Source organism: Hydra vulgaris, chromosome 15 (genome assembly GCF_038396675.1).
Source record: "Hydra vulgaris chromosome 15, alternate assembly HydraT2T_AEP".
Classification (NCBI taxonomy): Eukaryota; Metazoa; Cnidaria; class Hydrozoa; order Anthoathecata; family Hydridae; genus Hydra; species Hydra vulgaris.
The window spans coordinates 4854753-4873590 of record NC_088934.1 but is presented as its reverse complement, the minus strand read 5'-3'; the positions used below and the strand labels follow the sequence as shown (position 1 = coordinate 4873590).

Genomic DNA, 18838 nt, shown 5'->3' with positions numbered 1-18838 from the left:
GTAAAAAAAGCGCGAGTTGAAAGTATCTTTGAAAATTGTTTAATTGTTGCACGAGGATTTTTTATAAGAAATAAGACAAGGTTGATTATTTGTAGCAAAATTCAATGATTTATAAATCATTGAAATATATACCATAATGCATTGATATATATATATATATATATATATATATATATATATATATATATATATATATATATATATATATATATATATATAAATTAGTAAAAGACACTTATTTAACTTTTTTCTTCAACTTTAAGTTTCACCAATGAATGATCAGGAAAAGAATATATATATATATATATATATATATATATATATATATATATATATATATATATATATATATATATATATATATATATATATATATATATATATATATAAATCCCTAAATAAAATCATATAATATATGATTTATATATAATATATTAATAATATATTATATATAAATCATATATTATATAACTTATATAATATTATTGTTAATGTGCCTTATTGTTATTTTAATTTGATTAGTTAATGTGCCTTATTATTACCACAAAATAATATTTATACAAAATATGGTTAATATCATTACTTTCATAATTTATATTGTAACTAGAAAAGAAATAACAAAGAAGAAGATAAAATGGTCAAAGCTGTTCTTGTTAAGTACCTTGGCAAACGAAAAATTGTTATTGCTAATAATAGCAGTATTATTGATTTTTTAAATAATGGTATGCATATTTATTTTTAAAAATTTCAGAAATACACATTTAATAATGTTTATAGATTGTTAAGAATAATATAAAATTTTTACGTAATATTTTGCCTAAGTAAAATTTTTGCAAATGTATATGCATGCTATTTAATATTTTCATTTTAATTCTTAATCAAGTTTTCATAGAGTAACTTTAAAAGCAGACTGCAAAACATTTCAATATAATATATAAAATATATCTTTATTTATACACATATATATTTTTTTTATTTTATTATGTTTTATTTTAAGTTGCTGCTTTTAAGTGGGGTTGTCGAATTCTGGTGTCAAAGTTACCCCATATTACCTTTTTAATTTTTTAAACTCATTTAAACTAATTTTTTAAACTCATTTAAACTAATTTTTTAAATAAATTTGAAATATTCTTAGAGCCTACAAAAAAGACAGATCTGAAGAAAAATTATGTTTTGTTTTTATTTTAGTTTCAAAGTTGTGTTTTTATTTAAAGTTATGTTTTCATTTTAGTTTCAAAGAAGTTTGCTAGTACAAGTGGGAACATTTGTGGAATCACATGGAATGGATGTAATGTGGATGAAGATACTTTTGTTGCCATTCTAAATGAGCAAAATCTGGAAGTTGAGGCCATGTCTTTGCCAGTGTCTAAACTTTATTCAAGCTCTTTCTGCCAAATGTCATCATGTTTACCAGCAGAATATTGTTCAAAGCATTCATCCAATCCTCCACTATTGACTTATGATGAGACACCTACTTCACACTAACAATCTAGTGACCAATCAAATTTAGAGAGCGCAGCCGATGTATCTTAACCAGTATTTATTCAAGAAGCTTTAGCTCAAAAACGTGGGTTTTCACAGTCTTCATTGACAGGCATTTCCAGTCAACTATCTTATACTGTTCAAGTGGCTTTTGCATCTAATCCACTAACAAATGCAATCCAAAAAGTAAGGTTAAATTGTTGTATTTGTGATTTTAAAACATATAGACCTTATATAATGATATCTCATCTTAAATTACATGGTCATGGAGGTTCAGTAGTATGCAATAATTGTTTTACTAAATTTAAAAGTGTTAGAGGTTTTCAACTTCATTATAAAAACTGTTTCATTCCAATTACTATGATTGAAGATGTTGAAGAAATTGATGACACAGTTGAAGAAATTGACATTGAGATTCCAACAGAGAATAGAAAGCTTGGTGCATTAGCTCTACACCTGAGAGGAAAATATAGATGTTCTGAAAATGTAGTCAATATTATTTTTTCAAATTTAAAAGATATTTTAACTGATAACACACCAAAAGAAGAGCTATCTACAATTTGCCAGCAATTATCAGCAGAATATTTAAGAAAGCAGTACTTTAAAAATGCTTTCAATGTACCAAAAGTTGAATCTATTTCTGAAAATGGCTTACAGGGATCCTATATTTCATTTAAAGAAATACTTAAGTTTATTTTGATATCCCCTGAATATGATAAGTGTTTAGAAAATTCTTCTGAAATATTGATTTCATTGTTTTCAGATGATTTAGGTATTACCAATCCAATAGGTAAATCGAGAGGAAACCATAAGTTGTGGGTTTTGTATTTTCAGTTGTTAAATGTAGCTGATTATAGCCTCAGTAAAACTTTTTCAATATTTCCCTTATCAATAACTGGTTCTAAATCAATTAAAAATAAAATCTTCATGAAATCACTTCTACTTGATTTAGTTCAATCTCTAAATGAGCTATCTTTATTTGATTCCTCAACTCTAACCGATACTAAAGGTAAGCGATTCACAGTTAAATTGAAGAACTTCATTGGTGATTCGTTAGCATGTAATGCAATTGCTGGTTTTAAGGAAGGCTTTAACAGGAAGGTTCTTAGGTGTTGTCGAGTTTGTAATTCTACTCGTTCAGATATGCTTACTCACAATAGACATTCTCAGTGTATTGTTCGTGATATAGAAGAACATAAGATAAGAGTCCAAGAACTTGATAATCCACTTCTACCTCCCAAACAACGTCAAAAATGGTCAAAATTGTATGGTGTTCATTCTGCAAGCATTTTATCAGAAATTAGAAATTTTGATGTCACAAAACAAGTGCTTTTTGATCCCATGCATGATTTGTTAGAAGGTGTAATACCTTTACAGATAGAACTTTACTTAAATAACGCTGTTTTTCAAGGTTTATTTACACTAGATAGCTTAAATGACTTTGTAAAGTGCTTTCAGTATCCACTGGACAGTGAAAAACCACCTGTAATAGTCGATTTAGTTATTAAGGGCAAATTTGGAAGTGCTCCGGTGCTATCTCTTTGCCGTGTTTTGCCTATTTTTTTGAGAACCACTGTGGTTGATCTTCATTTTTCATGCCTAATTAAACTTCTTCATATACTTCAATTATGTCTTTCTCCAATTACAACTGATGCTTATTTATTTTGCTCAGAGGAAAAAATAGCTGCTTATCATACACTTTTTATGGAAATCCAGAAAAATTTATACCTAAGCTTCATTTTCTCATACATCATCCACATCAATCCAGACAATTTGGTCCTCTACGATATCACATGTGCATGGGATTTGAGAGAAAACACCAAGTAATTAAAAATATCAGACATTTTAATTTTAAAAATTTGCCATATACAGCCCTAAAGGGAATGATTTTAAACACTGTATCATCTTTTTACAGTTCTACTGGTGAGTTGAATAATGGAGTTCTCTGTGAATTAGATCAAGTAACTTTTAGGAAAAATGTAATATCTCGTATTCAGGTTAATGGTATTAAATATTGTCTTGGGTCATGTTTGTGGTTTAATAGTGGTTTACAATTTCTTGTTTATATAATTAAGGAGATTCAAGTAATAGGTGACAAAAAATTTTTTATTACAACACAGCTCCAATCTGTTGCATATGATGAGATAAGAGGATTTTTTAGTGGTATTGAAGATATTAATATTCCTTTAACACCTATTTTAACAGAAAATATTCCTTTTCCTTGGCCTGCATTTTACTTTAAAGAGGCTGGTAACATCTATATTGTACCCCCAGCACTTCCATATATTACTTGTAATTAAATAGCTAAATACAGTTAGGAGTCATTCATAAAGTACATATGCACCTATTTACAGAGTGAGAAAATACAACCTAAAATTTACTGCAAGAATAATATTGTCACAAATTATTTTAGACTGAGTTTGTAAATGTTATTTTGCTTAATTTTATAATATTGTCACAAATTATTTTAGACTGAGTTTGTAAATGTTATTTTACTTAATTTTATATATATATATATATATATATATATATATATATATATATATATATATATATATATATATATGTATATATTGTAATATATGTTTGTATAGCTTTTTTTCAATATTTGGAATTTATACTTCTTTATTTTTTTTAAAGTTAATTGAGTTTTATATAGGCGGTTAATTGAGTTTTATATAGGTGGTGCCATTGTCAGGCTTACATCCTGATATTGATGAAAAACATTTTTTGACTTACGAAGCACTTGATCATTAAATGTTATAGTTTATAACTTGTTCTAAATTTTTTATTATAAAAATAAATTTACATTTTTTTATTTGAAGATTTTACCCTGTCAAGTTTAATAACGACTTTCTCCTAATATTATGGTATTAATATCTACTTGCATATTGATTTAGATTGATAAAATTCCTTTTATTGGTGACGTTAGACAACAACTCATTAATTACTTTCCTCCACACATTAAACAATTTGCTAGCAGCAACTCTGTAGTAGAAGATATGATTGTGGCCAGAGAGTTAATGGCTTGTCTGTTATCATTCTGCCTCTCCCATATTCCAACTCATGCTATCATTGAAAATAGAATTCTTCTGCACAAATATTTTTTTCAAAGTTAAAGTCTTGGCTTATATCCTTGTTATGGTCAACGATGGGTAAGTGAAATATTACGTTTAATAATGTATTTGTTAGTCCAATTAGTTCATACTAAAAGTGATAGTATTAATTTTGCATTTAAAGATTTTATTCTTTTTAAGTTCATGTACTTTTTGGTGTAAATAGATAATCATTTATGCATTATGTATTATTAATAAGTAAATTTTAAAAGTTAATATTTTTTAAAGTTTTATTTGACAATTTATGCATTAATGTTTGTTTAGCAAGCAGCCTCATGAATTTGCTATTACTTTTTTTTTTATTAACTATAAAACTATATTTTGGTTATGTTAGGATCTCATTTTTAAAAAGTTTCCAAACAATTTTCGACAACGACAGTATACCAAGTGTCACAGCTTAAAGGTGAAAAGACTTCCACAGGTTTCTGTTTCAAATAACAATAGGAAACTTAAACCTGTTGTGACTGAATCGGTAGCTAATCAAGAACAGCTATTAAACGATGTTGAAGTAAGAAAAATATAATTTATGTATTTAAGCAATATTTATATTATTTAGATATTCTTGTAAATAGTTTTTCTCTTAATTTATTCCGATTTTTATTAGAGTAGTTTTTATAGCTCTTGTATGTTTAAAATCGAAGAGTACTTTTCATTTTAGAATGAATTAAAAAAAAAAAAACCTTCACAGCCAACCTTGTCCATTTTAAATAGACAACTATTTAATAATGAGACATTCAGTGTGATACCAAAGAGAATTGGTTTTGCTCCTACACTAATGCTGGAGGAAGCAATTCGTTTTTATGCTGATTTCAAGGATGCTACAGTCAAGATACAAGCAATGTTGTTTTGGATTTCTCCAGAGTCTGGTAACCACACTGATAATTTGTTAAAGCTCCAGCAGAAACTTATTTCCAAGAAGACATGTGATAAATTGTTTATGAAAGTGGATGTAAGTTTATCACTTGAATATTAGAATTTATTTTGAATTAAACAACATGCATGTCTATGTTTCCATGAAATAACTTTTTTTCTGTCTCTTTTTTTTTTGTAACAGTTTAATTCTTTCACAAAAATGATTTTAAACTGGAATGTATGTGAAAAACTGGAATGTGTACTTTAAAAATTTTCACAATATTTTTTTGCAATATTTTTTTACTATTATACTATTATATATTTTTTAGTGTGAGTCTATTGGAGAATACATTAGAGTGCCAAGTTCTTATGGTCCTCAAGTGATTTTTAATCACAAGGAGTATGGCATAAGGAGTCGACACGGTCTTGAGATGGACACTCAGCCATTAGTCAGCACCAGTGAGATGGTGGTGATTTTAGTTATTGTGTATTATTTATTGGACTTATCATATCCATCTTGTTTTGGGCAGTTGCTTGGTTTTTTTCAAGAGATATGTGGATTTTAACAATTTATTTTCATATCAAAAAAGTGCAATGCTTTGTTGAACTCTTTTCGAAGTAATGTAAAGTTTGTTTGAAATAAATATACATGATCCTAAACTACATGATACTATATATAGAATAATTTATAATGATTACAAACTAATACTAATAAAAGTATTTGCAAAGCATTTGACCTGCCATTATACATTAATTACATTTTATCTTTATAAAGAAAAAAAAATCTTACACGACATTCAAAATGTATGGATATATAAAGAAATATTCACTCTGTTAAATGTTCAATATCAAGCAAAGTAAATATTTCCGTAGGAACCAGCATTTTGGAGTTTCTTAGAATGAAAAACACTTTTTTCCTCATAAGTATAAAACGCAGTTAATGTCCTTTTCCATAGCAAACTGTTTTATAAAAAAATTGTAACTAGTTGTGTTAAAACTAACAGTATATATATATATATATATATATATATATATATATATATATATATATATATATATATATATATATATATATATATATATATATATATATATATATATATATATATATATATATATGTATATATATATATATATATATATATATATATATATGTGTATATATATATATATATATATATATATATATATATATATATTTATATATATTTATATATATATATATATATATATATATATATATAAACAGAGAGAGAGTTTTTTTTTTTAGTGAATTGCATAGTCATTATGGAATAAAAAAAGCTTATTTTAAGAATACTGAAATTTCCTTAAACATAACGGATAACATAACGGGTAATTACCCGTTATCTCAGGTTTTCAAACATAACGGATAACATAACGCCAGTTTTCGTGTTTTATAACGGGTAATTACAGTTATGTTCAAAATATAATTCGTATGAAAAAAACATAATGGCAGTTACCGATATGTTATTTTCATACGAATTATACAATAAACAAAACGGAAATTACCCGTTATAAAACACGAAAACTGGCGTTATGTTTTTAAAAAGTATAACGGGTAATTTTTTTACTGTGTACGCATTGACTGATAGTGACTGATGATTAAATAACTCAACGCAATATAATTTACTTATATGCTTATTAATTTTGCATTATTTTCCCTGCTCTATTTATATAATGACTCCAAAATGTTAGAGACAAAACTAAGTTTTTTCTTATAATAATGTTAATTACTAACAAAATGGGCACGCTCTCAATGAGTATTACCTAGTGGTTTGTAGTACGTTTATAGTAGTTTGTTGTACGTTGTAACTAAGAAATGATTAGGAGCGTTAGTGATATTAGGATTCAGAGTATTTTTGTCTCTGTTCTGACTTTTTTTCTCTATTTATATTTATTATCTATCTATATAGATGATACGTAGGAAAAATCTCAAGCTGGGTATGATGATTCTCCTCAAGACAATCAGTGAATAATTTTGCTGGTCTCTTGTCTTCTTTAAGAGTTTAATTAATGGGGCTAAAATTTGCAATTTTGCCTTCTGCGTCATAATATTTATATAGAATAATAAGTTAAAAATCACCAGTGAAAAGCATGCTTGAGCATTCTAACTTGGCTAGAGAGTTATTTGCTAGAGTTATTATTTTTTTTAATTAATCTGTTTATCTCAAATGTATTAGATGAAGGCCAATAAATACATTCCACAAGGATTACTTCCTCATTTGTATAGATAACACGTCAAATATATTCAATATTTTATAAATTTTCCTCATAAATGTTAACATCAAAGGCTTTAAGATCTATACGTATGTATAGACAAACGCCTTCCCCGTTGCAATAAAGCTTTCGGTAAAATTCGTTTCCGTTATTGTCATTACATGAGTTAGCAAAAAAAAATTTTATGCTATGTTTAGCTAAGACATCTAACTCAAACTACTTATTGTTAAAAAAAGTTTGTATTTGTTTTTGCTTTATGATTTCCCAACTTCAGCCAAAGTTTATACACCTAAAATTAGATACTTTCATCGTTGGTAATCTCCTCAAATTTTAGGGGTTCCAGTCTTATATGGTCATAATAATTGAAAACTGAGAGATATTGCTATGAAATTAGATCATAAACATGAACAAAATAACAAACGGGTCAGAGGAGAAGGAGGCATTTGTATATATATATATATATATATATATATATATATATATATATATATATATATATATATATATATATATGTAAGAACGCTAAAATTTTTTTCGATTCAAACAGCTTATCTGAAAATATAAAATTGATTAAAGTTTATTTAATTTTAATCCTTTCTTGTTTATGAGTAAAATACCTTTTTAAAAAAAAACGTTTCAAACTTCATAAAGGTGCAATCGGATTGATATAAAAATTGGCTAGTTTAGTGAACCTGGGTTAACTCAATGCGTAAATGAATTTGAAGCAAATTTATCATGCGCAGAAAAAGATGAACATGAACTAGTGAAACAAGTTTCAAACTTCATAAGCAAAACAAAAGTCATAAAAATTGGTTTGCATTTCAAGTTATAAATTTAATTGATGTTATTTCATTTGGGTAATGCATTTAAAAAAGAAAGTCTTAATCTTCTAATGCTTGATACCCATAATATAAAAGACAGATAAAGTGGTAATACAGTTAATTTAATTGAGACTTTTAGGGAAAAAATATTCAACCATTTTTTCCAAACCAGAAAAAAAGGAGTATAAAGATCTTCAATCTAAAAAACACAATAAGCTACCACTATTTAGTTACGTCAATACAAAAAGGAATTTAAAAGATCAATTGCAAATATATGTGCTCAAAAATAACTGCTAATATTTTTGCAACTATGCATTTCCTGCTAGATCCGAGATGGCAACTTTAACAAGTTTTTTGTTCATGAAAACCACACCTGTTACGCAGTGGCAACCAATCAGTTTAAATCAATAAATATTTAAACTTGTTTTAGTTTTAATTTGTACAGTCCACTTCAGGATTAACCCAGGTTAAATGTTTAATCATTGATGAAACTGTTGTGATAAATATTTTATCACCCAAAAAGTCAAAATGATTTATTGTGAAACTTTCGAAGTGTTTTCAACCAAGGTTTTACAGCAATTCATTTCACAACATTTACTATTGTATACAAGAGTTTTATCATTTGGGATGTTTACACGGAGAACATTCTTAAAGAATCAGCAAGAATCCAAAAGAGAACAAGGTATTTGTTGTGTTTGTAACCCGACCTAAAGATTCCGACTAAGTGGCAGTCATTTCTTAGCGTTGATTTTAACAAAAAAGAATTATTTAAGTTCCTTGCAGACAAGTATCTTGTCTTTAAACTAATAGATTAATTGTTGTGACCCACAAGAGTCAATAATATTAAACCAAAGTATTAACAAAGCCAATCTTGAGTTTTGCAAATATAAAGAAATGGACAGCCGTATGTTTCTTCAGACGTAAGATGCTGTTATAAATAGTGTACTCAAAAATGCCACGATCAGAACAGTAGGTATTGATGTTGTTGTCATTGATAAAACTTTAAGAAATATTTCAAATTATGAAAATAAAAAAAATTTTATTAAAAATAATAATACATTTTTCTATTTTTAGGTTTAGGACTTTTTCATAAGCTACAGTTAGAAGAAATATGGATATGGTTTAATACTGGTTCCTACAAGTTCTAACAGTAGGGTAAAAAAATGAATAAAGACCTTTTTTTTTTAAAATATGTTTTTGAAACACTATACCCTCTAAGCAATATGCTTTTTTAACTGCATATCGCTAGAGCTATTTACCTGGTAATTTTTTACTTTACATTTTGTACTTTTCATTTCAGAGGTCGTTGTGAGAGGTTGTAGAGGTCTTGACTGGTCGTGACTGTAAACGTTAAATTCATAATTTAGCAAATGTTTTAAGTATAACGGGTTTTTATAAATAAAAACCAGTTGTGTTTTTTTTATTATCTATTTACTAAGTATTAAAATTAAATATTTTATTATTATTCTAAAAACATAAATTTCTATTAAGGTAAAACTATTTTTGTGATAAGAATACGTAAGTATAACTTAAAGATACGATTTAGTACAAAAGTTAAAAGCTTTTAGCAGGGCTTTAAAAACAAGGGGGTTATTTTTAAGTTTTTAAAATTTAAAATGTTTTTTAATTAGTTCCTACGGACATAATCAAGTTAACATAGAGACAGGGGAAGCCATTTCGGAAGTGGATCTGAGTCTTAAAATGATTATTTTAATATTATCAACGTGTAAGCCAAATTTCATGCCTTTACCCCAAATAGCAGAAAACCTTAAAAATTTGTCACCAGTTTTCTTCACTAATATTAAATATTTTCTCCTCAGTAAAAATCTCATATTAACTTTTTACTGTCATTGTAAGGTTTATGCTCCCTATTAAAACGTATTTTGCGGCAAAATGTATCTTACTCAAACTGTATTTTTGCAACCATTGATTATGAACATTTTTAAATGTTTTAAAACTTCAATTTTTGAAAAAAAACTTGTAGTTTGCTGAACTTGAACTCTTTCTCTAAGGATGATGGCAGCTCCATCGAATTAAAACTCTTTCTCTAAGGATGATGGCAGCTCGATTGAATTAAAAGAGATAGAAACTGTTTCTTCATGTCAAATTGCATCAAACTGAAAATGAAGATAAATAGAATTAAAGTTAAATTACCTATACATACACAAAATATATGAGAAAATGTTGAGAAAGTTAATGAGAGTATGAAAAAGTTTGTTAAAAATCGCAATTAGATGCATATTTTTGAAAACAAAATGCGACGTAGCAAGAGTTACATAGAGTTATTTAATGAGCTTTATTTATGGGGGTAGATATTTAAGTATACAGTATATATAAAGCGAAAGAAAAATACATTAATAGAAACAAAACAAAAATTTTGTAAAAGTGGAAAAGTGGATAAAGGGTGATGTCAGTCAAACATTTTATATATTTAAAAGAGTTATAAAGCTGATTGAATGTGTCAATGACTGTGAAAAAAAAAACATCTGATAGATCAAGTACTTTGCTGGCGGCTCTGGTTAGACTAGATGAAACAGAACCGTTTGTTTGTCATAATAAAAAATCTTAAAAAAGACTTGAAAAAGAAGCAGAATAACAAATGTTTAGTTTTCTTAATTAGAATATTAAGAGAATTCAGAATTTGAGATTTTTTATAGATATCACTTTTACACAAATAAAAGACGTGTTCTTTGTATTTTTAAGTCTATTTAGACCTCAGAGAATAAGGAAAACTTGAGAGGTACTTTTTATTTAATATAGATAATATATTGTTTATTGTTCTCAAGATATTTTTATGTTCTAATACAAATTATTCTTTCAAAAAGTTTTGAAAACATCGAAATAATTTCATCAAATTTTTTGTTTGTTTTTTAATCAAGACATTTTGGTACAAATAAAAAGCTTTTAACACAATTGAAAAAGACAAAAAGTATTGCTATTAAAAGAATATGGAAACTTGCAAAAGACTATAATGATATTTTTATATAGTTAATTTACAAAAAATTTCAGTTCAGCAAAATCTTTAATCATTAGATCTACATATAATAAGCTATTGGATCAAAAACATATATAAGCTGTATCTGGTACACATAAATATATACACGACTTGCTATACCTAATATATTGACGTACACGACTTGCTATACCTAATATATTGACGTACATGAAGTAAAAATAAGAGCATTTACAAAAAATAAATAAAATCTAAAATCTAAATAAAAATAACATTTACTTTGTTTTGAAGTTAAATTTAAGTTTTTTTAGTTTTTGCTTTGATGTACGTTTTTAAAAAAGTTTGTATTTATAACGAATTTTGATAATATTTTCAGAGAATTCGGTTAATCTCATTTTGTAACGGTAGTATTTTTGGATATTAGTTTGTTGTAAAGATAAGTTTTATAAGGGTCGCAATATGCATATTGTGGCCCTTTAAAAAAATCTTTTATAAAATGTGATGGGAACTAAAGTTTATATTTTAGCATGAATAAGATATACTGATTTAGATGTTCATTTCATAAAAGTTTAATGCATTAAGTGGTTTTAGTTAAGGGTAATTATTATTTTTATTATTAATATTATTTGCCGTATATTAAAATTTACAATGAAATAAATCGTGTTAATAAATAAGAGAGCTGGAGCAAGCAGCAGACATAAACTGTCTTATCATCGAGTCCTATTTACATTGAAAAAAATCGTCAGTTTATATACAAAAAAGAAAAGTAGCTAAGTACATAATGAGAATTTTACACATGTTAGTTACAATATAAATATTAATATAACATAAATATTAGCGTTGAAATATAACTCAATATATCAAAGATTAACAACAATATAAAAGTATTCAAGTTTTTTAACAAAAAAAAAAATTAAATAAAAATAAAACTGCAATAAAAGAGAAGTAGTGTCAATAACTATTTTTTTAGATAATTTATATTATTTATGTATTTATTTTAAAAGAGATATTTTAAACCAAAGTCATTTTGTAATAAGAGACTTAGACTCTTTCCTGAATAGTTCCAAAGAGATGTTTTGAATATTCTTTTCTTTGTAATAAATTTTGAAAAGTGTTTTCATAGAAACGGTCCACGGTATTGGATTTGGTTAGAACTTAGTTTTAAATTAGTTTTTGGTACAATAAAGTTGTTAATTGAAAATTTAGTAGGATATTTGTGCGATATTTTACTAAAGTAAGACTGAAATATAATAGGAGAAAGCCCGTGTTTTATTTTAAACATGATTTGTAGAACTTAATGTATATTAAGTTTATAAATACTAGCAGTCGGCAACCCGTAATACGGGTTTGAATTAAATAAATTATTAATAATAACTTATTTTGTTTTCTCTAATGAAATTTTTTAATACTTTTTTAGTTCTGCTTACTTTTATTTTTCTTGGCTTCGTAGTTAAACAATACTGTTAGCTTCATTAAAGATACAGTTAACCATTTATTTCGCAGCATTCGGACATTAAATGCGCAAATCACAACAAAATCGTTTTGTTAAAATATGACTTGAATTATATGCATAGATCATCCAAGTCTCATTTAAAAATTTTGAAAAATTGTTTAGGTAAAAGATCGGAAATATATTTTCTCTTTCCTTTCTCTTAATTTTGCTTTTAGTTGAGTAGTTTCTAATTTTTTTTTAAACTTTTCTTTATTTTGCTTAGAGTGATGAGTTAAGCTTAAAAAATGAATATTCATAAAAATTATACCTTAACTTGTATCTTAACATAACTTATTAATATATAACTTGTAAACTTGTATGAAAAGAAATTGTTTTGGATATCCGGAAAAACTATAAGTTGAAAAATATATCCGCAATTCCAGATAAGGCTAATCCCTGTTTACTGCTCCTATAATATTAAAGCTTATTACTCAAGCTATCTTTTTTTTTAATAATCCAGCAGAAATTATAATAATTAAAAAAAAAAAAAAATACGGTAAACAAACATGTCGATTTACTTTATATTAACGTATATTAACATATATTGATTTCAGCATTCATCCAATCCAAATTTATACTAATGCAGAAAATATTTAGCGAAAAATGTCCGGAATATATTTTGCCTTGCGTTTGTCTTAACTTTGCGTTAAAATTATTAGTTATATTTAAAACTTTCCTTTATTCACCCGGCTTAATGAGCTAAAAAGGCTATAAAAGAGGTGTTAAAACCATGTAAAACAGTTGTAAAAATTAAATATTTAAAATTGTGTTCACTTTTTTTTTAAATAAATTTATATACATGATAAATAGTTAAATATGTAACAAAAATATTTAAAAAAAATCTATATAAAACATATTTTTCTTAAAAAAACAATTAACGTTGAAGGTTCTTTTTCCAAATGAGTTATAATAGCCGCCATCTCCAGGACCGAAGAGTCAAGCATAGCCTATTGTAAAAAAACCATACTAAAATAATTAAAAATATTTATTATCGATAGAACGATTAAACATTAAAAAAGCTACGTGATTCCATGCTAGTAGGAAGTTATAGAAAAATAAGTAAAAAGTAAAAAATAAAAAGTAAAAAAGAACAAAATATTCGCAGTCTGACCCGGATATAAATTTTCTGTTATTTCACGCCATTTTGGGTTGCAAGTAAAAGTAATGAAAAGATCTGGTTTACTATACTTTTTATTAATTGCCATAGCAGCTTCAAAGTTTTCTTTTAAAGCTCTCGGACTTCCTACATAAGATGATGGCAAAACAACTACTCGCCCTGGTCTAACATTACGTTCGTTTGCAATGTTGTTAACATGTTCATGTAAGGCATCATACTGCTCGCTTCACAGTTTATCTTGATTATTTCTGATAAAAGCAAGACGCTGGCCTTCAATTTTTACATATGCATCTACAGCATATTGCTGAAATAGTTTCTTGCCATAAAATAATAAACAGAAAAATTCCCGAACAGAAAGTCTATAATTGTAGAACAGAGATAATGTAACATGATTTCAAACCAGTGTGGCACGCCTAGGGTTATGCACTACTGATTATGCCAACCAGCATCACCTCTTGGAAAAAAAGAGAGGATAAATCATAGAATTTAAGTTGGCTGACATACTTGATACAATTTTTAAAGGATGACCTCTTGGGTGAAAAACAACTTTCCTGGAAGTTGGGGGAGCACCATCTTTGCCAACAAATACAACTGCAACTTCATCGTGTGAAGGTAGATTATAGCGACGTTTATCAACCCCTTCAAGTAAAGACATTTTTACAACAGAAGCTTGGCGACCTTCTATAGCCGCTTGACGAATTTCTTCATCTTCTTCAGCCATGTTTTTAAATGCATGAGCAAATGGACTTTGTTCAGTAATTATAGTTTGCAGTTGAAACATTAAATCACGTAAAAAAAGATCATTACCACGTTAATGCATTCTAAAATTTACTGCTGCAAGTGGATCATATATATAGTTGAGAATATATTGGTGGAATACCTTGATATGGCCTAAGATTACCTACACGATGATAAATCTGGCCACATATTTTAAAACATGGAGGCCCATGATTTATTGATTGAACTACAGTTGCTTTAAATGAAGCGAAAGAAAGACATTATAATTTCGAATATGTTTAAAAAAATTAACATTAGCATTACGATCTACATAACTGTAAAATAAATCCTGTAAAACTTGTGTAAAAGGTGAAAGCGGAGGCAAAGCTACCTTACCATTATGGCAACATAGAAAATGTGTTTTATCTGGAAATTTCTTAGCACCATAGTGCTGACAAATTTGATTCATTTCTCCTAAATAATTATAATCTGGAATAGCATTACTTCTTGCTATAGAATACATTCGTCCTTGTCCAACAGATCTTCCTACATTTTGGTGACGATTAACTTCGCCTCAATTTAGCCTATTTCTTTCATTTTGGCGACGATTAACTTCATCTTGATTAAGCCTATTTCTTTCATTTTGTAAATGATTAATTTCATCTCGCCTAAGTTTATTTCTTTCATTTCATCTTGGATTATTTTCAACACGCCTTATAGCACTTACATCATCTTGTAAATACATAACTTCATCGAGCCCATCATCCATTTCAATGTCATCATATTCATTAAACATATTTATCAAAGCAACACTAATTATTTCTTTTTTTTACTACTCTAACGTTAACAATAAAATAAAAAAACTTAATAAATAACTAAAAAAATCTTACTCGAAAAATTACAAAATAAAGAAACCAAATAAATGCAAAATAAAATTAATTTGCCATCATCAAAAGTAATACACCTGTATTACTTTTTCTTAAGTTTATTTAATTAAAGTTAAGAAAAACCTGCAACCATATTAGCAAAGATTTATAAAAAAAAGTTAAAATTTATTTTGTTTCTAATAAAAAAAATTTAGAAACAAACAAATATCCTTTTTTATTAGAAATAGTAAAGTGTTTCTAATAAAAAAAAAAATATATATATATATATATATATATATATATATATATATATATATATATATATATATATATATATACATATATATATCCTTGGAGTCGCGGACAGCGTCATAGTTCATGTGTTGGGAGAAAACATTGAGCAAAACGCATAATAAAACTTATAAATGCGTTATGTACAATACAAAACAGGTTATTAACGCAGGTTTTTAAACTCCCCCCCCCCCCCAACACACAAGGTATGACACTGCGACTCCAAGGATATATATATATATTGAACTATTTATTAGTGAAAACATATGAAAACCAAAATTTTCTTTATAATATATAGCATATTTTATAAATAAACCTCTACAATTTCCTTTGTACAACAACTTGATTATGATTAATAGCAACATGAATTTTCTAATAATCTAAATTTTAATAAATTATAAACAATTAAACTTAAATAAAAATGTACGAAAATGATTAATGTTATATTAAATATAGAAAAACAAACATATAATAACACAATTATATCCAAACCACAATTCATTCATGCAAGAGGAATTATTATACCTTTATTAAAAAGCCAGAAACATTTTTTTCAAAGAGCAAAGGTTTTAACAATACTATAGATAAATTTTATTTATAACAAAGTGTTATCATGGCTTTTATCCCAATTATTAAAAGCATGTGAAAGCATGAAACTAACATAAATATCTTCTAACGCTAGACCCCATCTAAAAATTATATTAATCTATATTTTCAATATTAACATCTATAACACGAAGCTTTAAATTTAAAAGTACAATTTAAAAAAAGATTACAATAAATTAATAACTTAATGAAATTTTAAAAAGATTTTATATTACCTACCATTTCGAGCTACTAAACATTATCTACCTAATGTCTACTTAAACATTTTGAACTCGTACCATGAAAGGTCGTGACTTCTTTAAGAAAATACTTGGTTAAGAAAAGTCTAGAAACTACTTAAAAACTAAGAAACAGTGTATTTTACAGAATACAGAAACGTAACTAATAACGAACAATAGGCGTAACTATGCGCACTAATAATAATAATATTCATTGTGCTATTTATATTAAGAAACAAAATCAGTGAGTTCTAGTAATGAAACTACCTATTAATCATTTTTAACAACAGACACTAACATAAAGATAAGCCAAAGGTAACAACATTGCACAAAAAATTATCAAAGATAATGTTATGCATTTTCAGAATAGTTATATTGAAGGCTAGACAACACTTAGACCTAAAGCAGTAACACCGTTTGACTGGTAAGGTTGACGAATTTTGCTCTAGATCTATATCTCAAATATATTATGTTTTATAGTTGTACTAACTACAAAAAAACAATATTTTTTTTAATGTTATATAACATATAAAAACACCACATTTAACAATCATGTACACATTAGATAAAATATATTTCATTCTATTATAAAAACACATTTATATAAACACATTTATAAAACAACTATATAACATATATCAACACATACACGTATTTATCAAAAACTTTTTAACTTTGAGCATAATATAAACATATATGCAAACCTTTAACAACTATAAAATAACATTTATTAGCATCAATTATTTTTAATATAACAAAGAATGCAGATTACAATTCACAACATTGTAATGAAAAAGATGAAACCATTTAAGAACAAAATTAAAATTTTCTAATAAATACATATTCAGATACCTTAAAATGAAGCATAACACAACATTCTTTTGACAAATTTTTCTGTTCATTATTATTTTTCCTAAGAATATAAAATATACATATAGATATAGAGAAATATAAAATAGATTGAAACAAACGCAAACTTATGTACATAAACTTACGTGACCACAAACAACAGTCTTATTTTATTTAACTTTTCATATTAAATACATAAATAAAATTTTATTCTCATTATTCTTTCTACAAAAAATAATCATAATCTATAAATAAGAAAATGAACTGAACTTACTAAAAAAGTCATCAGCTCCTCTTAACTGCTCTAGAAAATAAAACAATACTTGCTTAAAATGTTCTAAAAAGACTAACGACAAAACTGAAACAGTTTACTAAAAAAAAAACATTGTACTAAAAAAACTATTTTACCAGTCATTTTAGTTCTAACTTCTTCTAAAAAATGAAAACAGGCTATACAAATTAGAAAAATAAAAACAACCAACAACAAACAAACGATTATTTAAATTTTTATTTTAAGCAATGAACAATATCAATTCTTCTTGAAAATAAAAGTACATCAGCTCTAATTCGCTTCTTGACCTTACTCGTAAGACCGCATGGAACATATAATCGCGCTTAAAAAGTCAAGAAACTACTTAAAAACTAAGAAATAGTGTATTTTACAGAATGCAGAACCGTAATTAACAATACGAACATTAGGCGTAACTATGCACACTATTCATTAGCGTATTAATATTTAGATTTAGGGCAACAAGCTTCCTTAAAAGAGGTTCGCAATGAAAAGTTCTGTGTGCACTAAATACAATCCTTCATGCGTGTTTTTGCTTACTATAAATTTTTTTTAATTTACTATAATTAGTACTACTCCAAACAATATTACAGTAAGAGATAAAACTATGAATAAATGAAAAGTATATTTTTTTCAAAGAAGCAGTGTTAAGATATGGTTTAGTTTTATATAATATGGAAATATTTATTGAGATTTTATTTTCTATGTATTTTATATGTGGTTTCCATGACAAATTTTCATCTAGTATTACTCCTAAAAAATTAATGATTAGGTAATTTTAGAGGAACATCATCACGTTTACTAGGTTTGGAGAACAAAATAAATTTAGTTTTTTCTACATTTAACGAAAGCCTATTACTTGTAAACCACTCGTTTATTTTTAATAGTTCTTCATTAAATATATTAAAGAGAACTTTTATGTTTTCGTTGG

General features: G+C 26.3%; 2 protein-coding genes across 2 annotated transcripts; both read left to right on the top strand.

Moving 5' to 3' along the window:
- The first annotated feature begins 545 nt into the window (after nucleotides 1–545).
- On the top strand, nucleotides 546–3953 carry LOC136091439 (uncharacterized). The gene is made up of 2 exons (XM_065819024.1): nucleotides 546–722; nucleotides 1232–3953. The coding sequence occupies exon 2, from the start codon at nucleotides 1720–1722 to the stop codon at nucleotides 3307–3309; it is 1590 nt and encodes a 529-aa protein (XP_065675096.1). The 5' UTR covers nucleotides 546–722; nucleotides 1232–1719; the 3' UTR covers nucleotides 3310–3953.
- Nucleotides 3954–4633: 680 nt separating this feature from the next.
- Nucleotides 4634–6041, top strand: LOC136091699 (uncharacterized). The gene is made up of 5 exons (XM_065819406.1): nucleotides 4634–4637; nucleotides 4740–4744; nucleotides 4933–5106; nucleotides 5257–5547; nucleotides 5780–6041. Exons 1-5 carry the CDS (start codon nucleotides 4634–4636, stop codon nucleotides 6014–6016), a joined length of 711 nt encoding a protein of 236 aa, XP_065675478.1. The 3' UTR covers nucleotides 6017–6041.
- Nucleotides 6042–18838: the final 12797 nt, after the last annotated feature.

What these genes read in the sequence shown, in the direction of transcription:
- LOC136091439 (XM_065819024.1), top strand. Translation starts at nt 1,720, where the DNA reads ATGATATCTCATCTTAAATTACATGGTCATGGAGGTTCAGTAGTATGC.
- LOC136091699 (XM_065819406.1), top strand. An exon ending in AGCTATTAAACGATGTTGAA is followed by an intron (nt 5,107 to 5,256) that starts GTAAGAAAAATA and finishes TTTTCATTTTAG; the next exon opens with AATGAATTAAAAAAAAAAAA. An exon ending in AATTGTTTATGAAAGTGGAT is followed by an intron (nt 5,548 to 5,779) that starts GTAAGTTTATCA and finishes TATATTTTTTAG; the next exon opens with TGTGAGTCTATTGGAGAATA.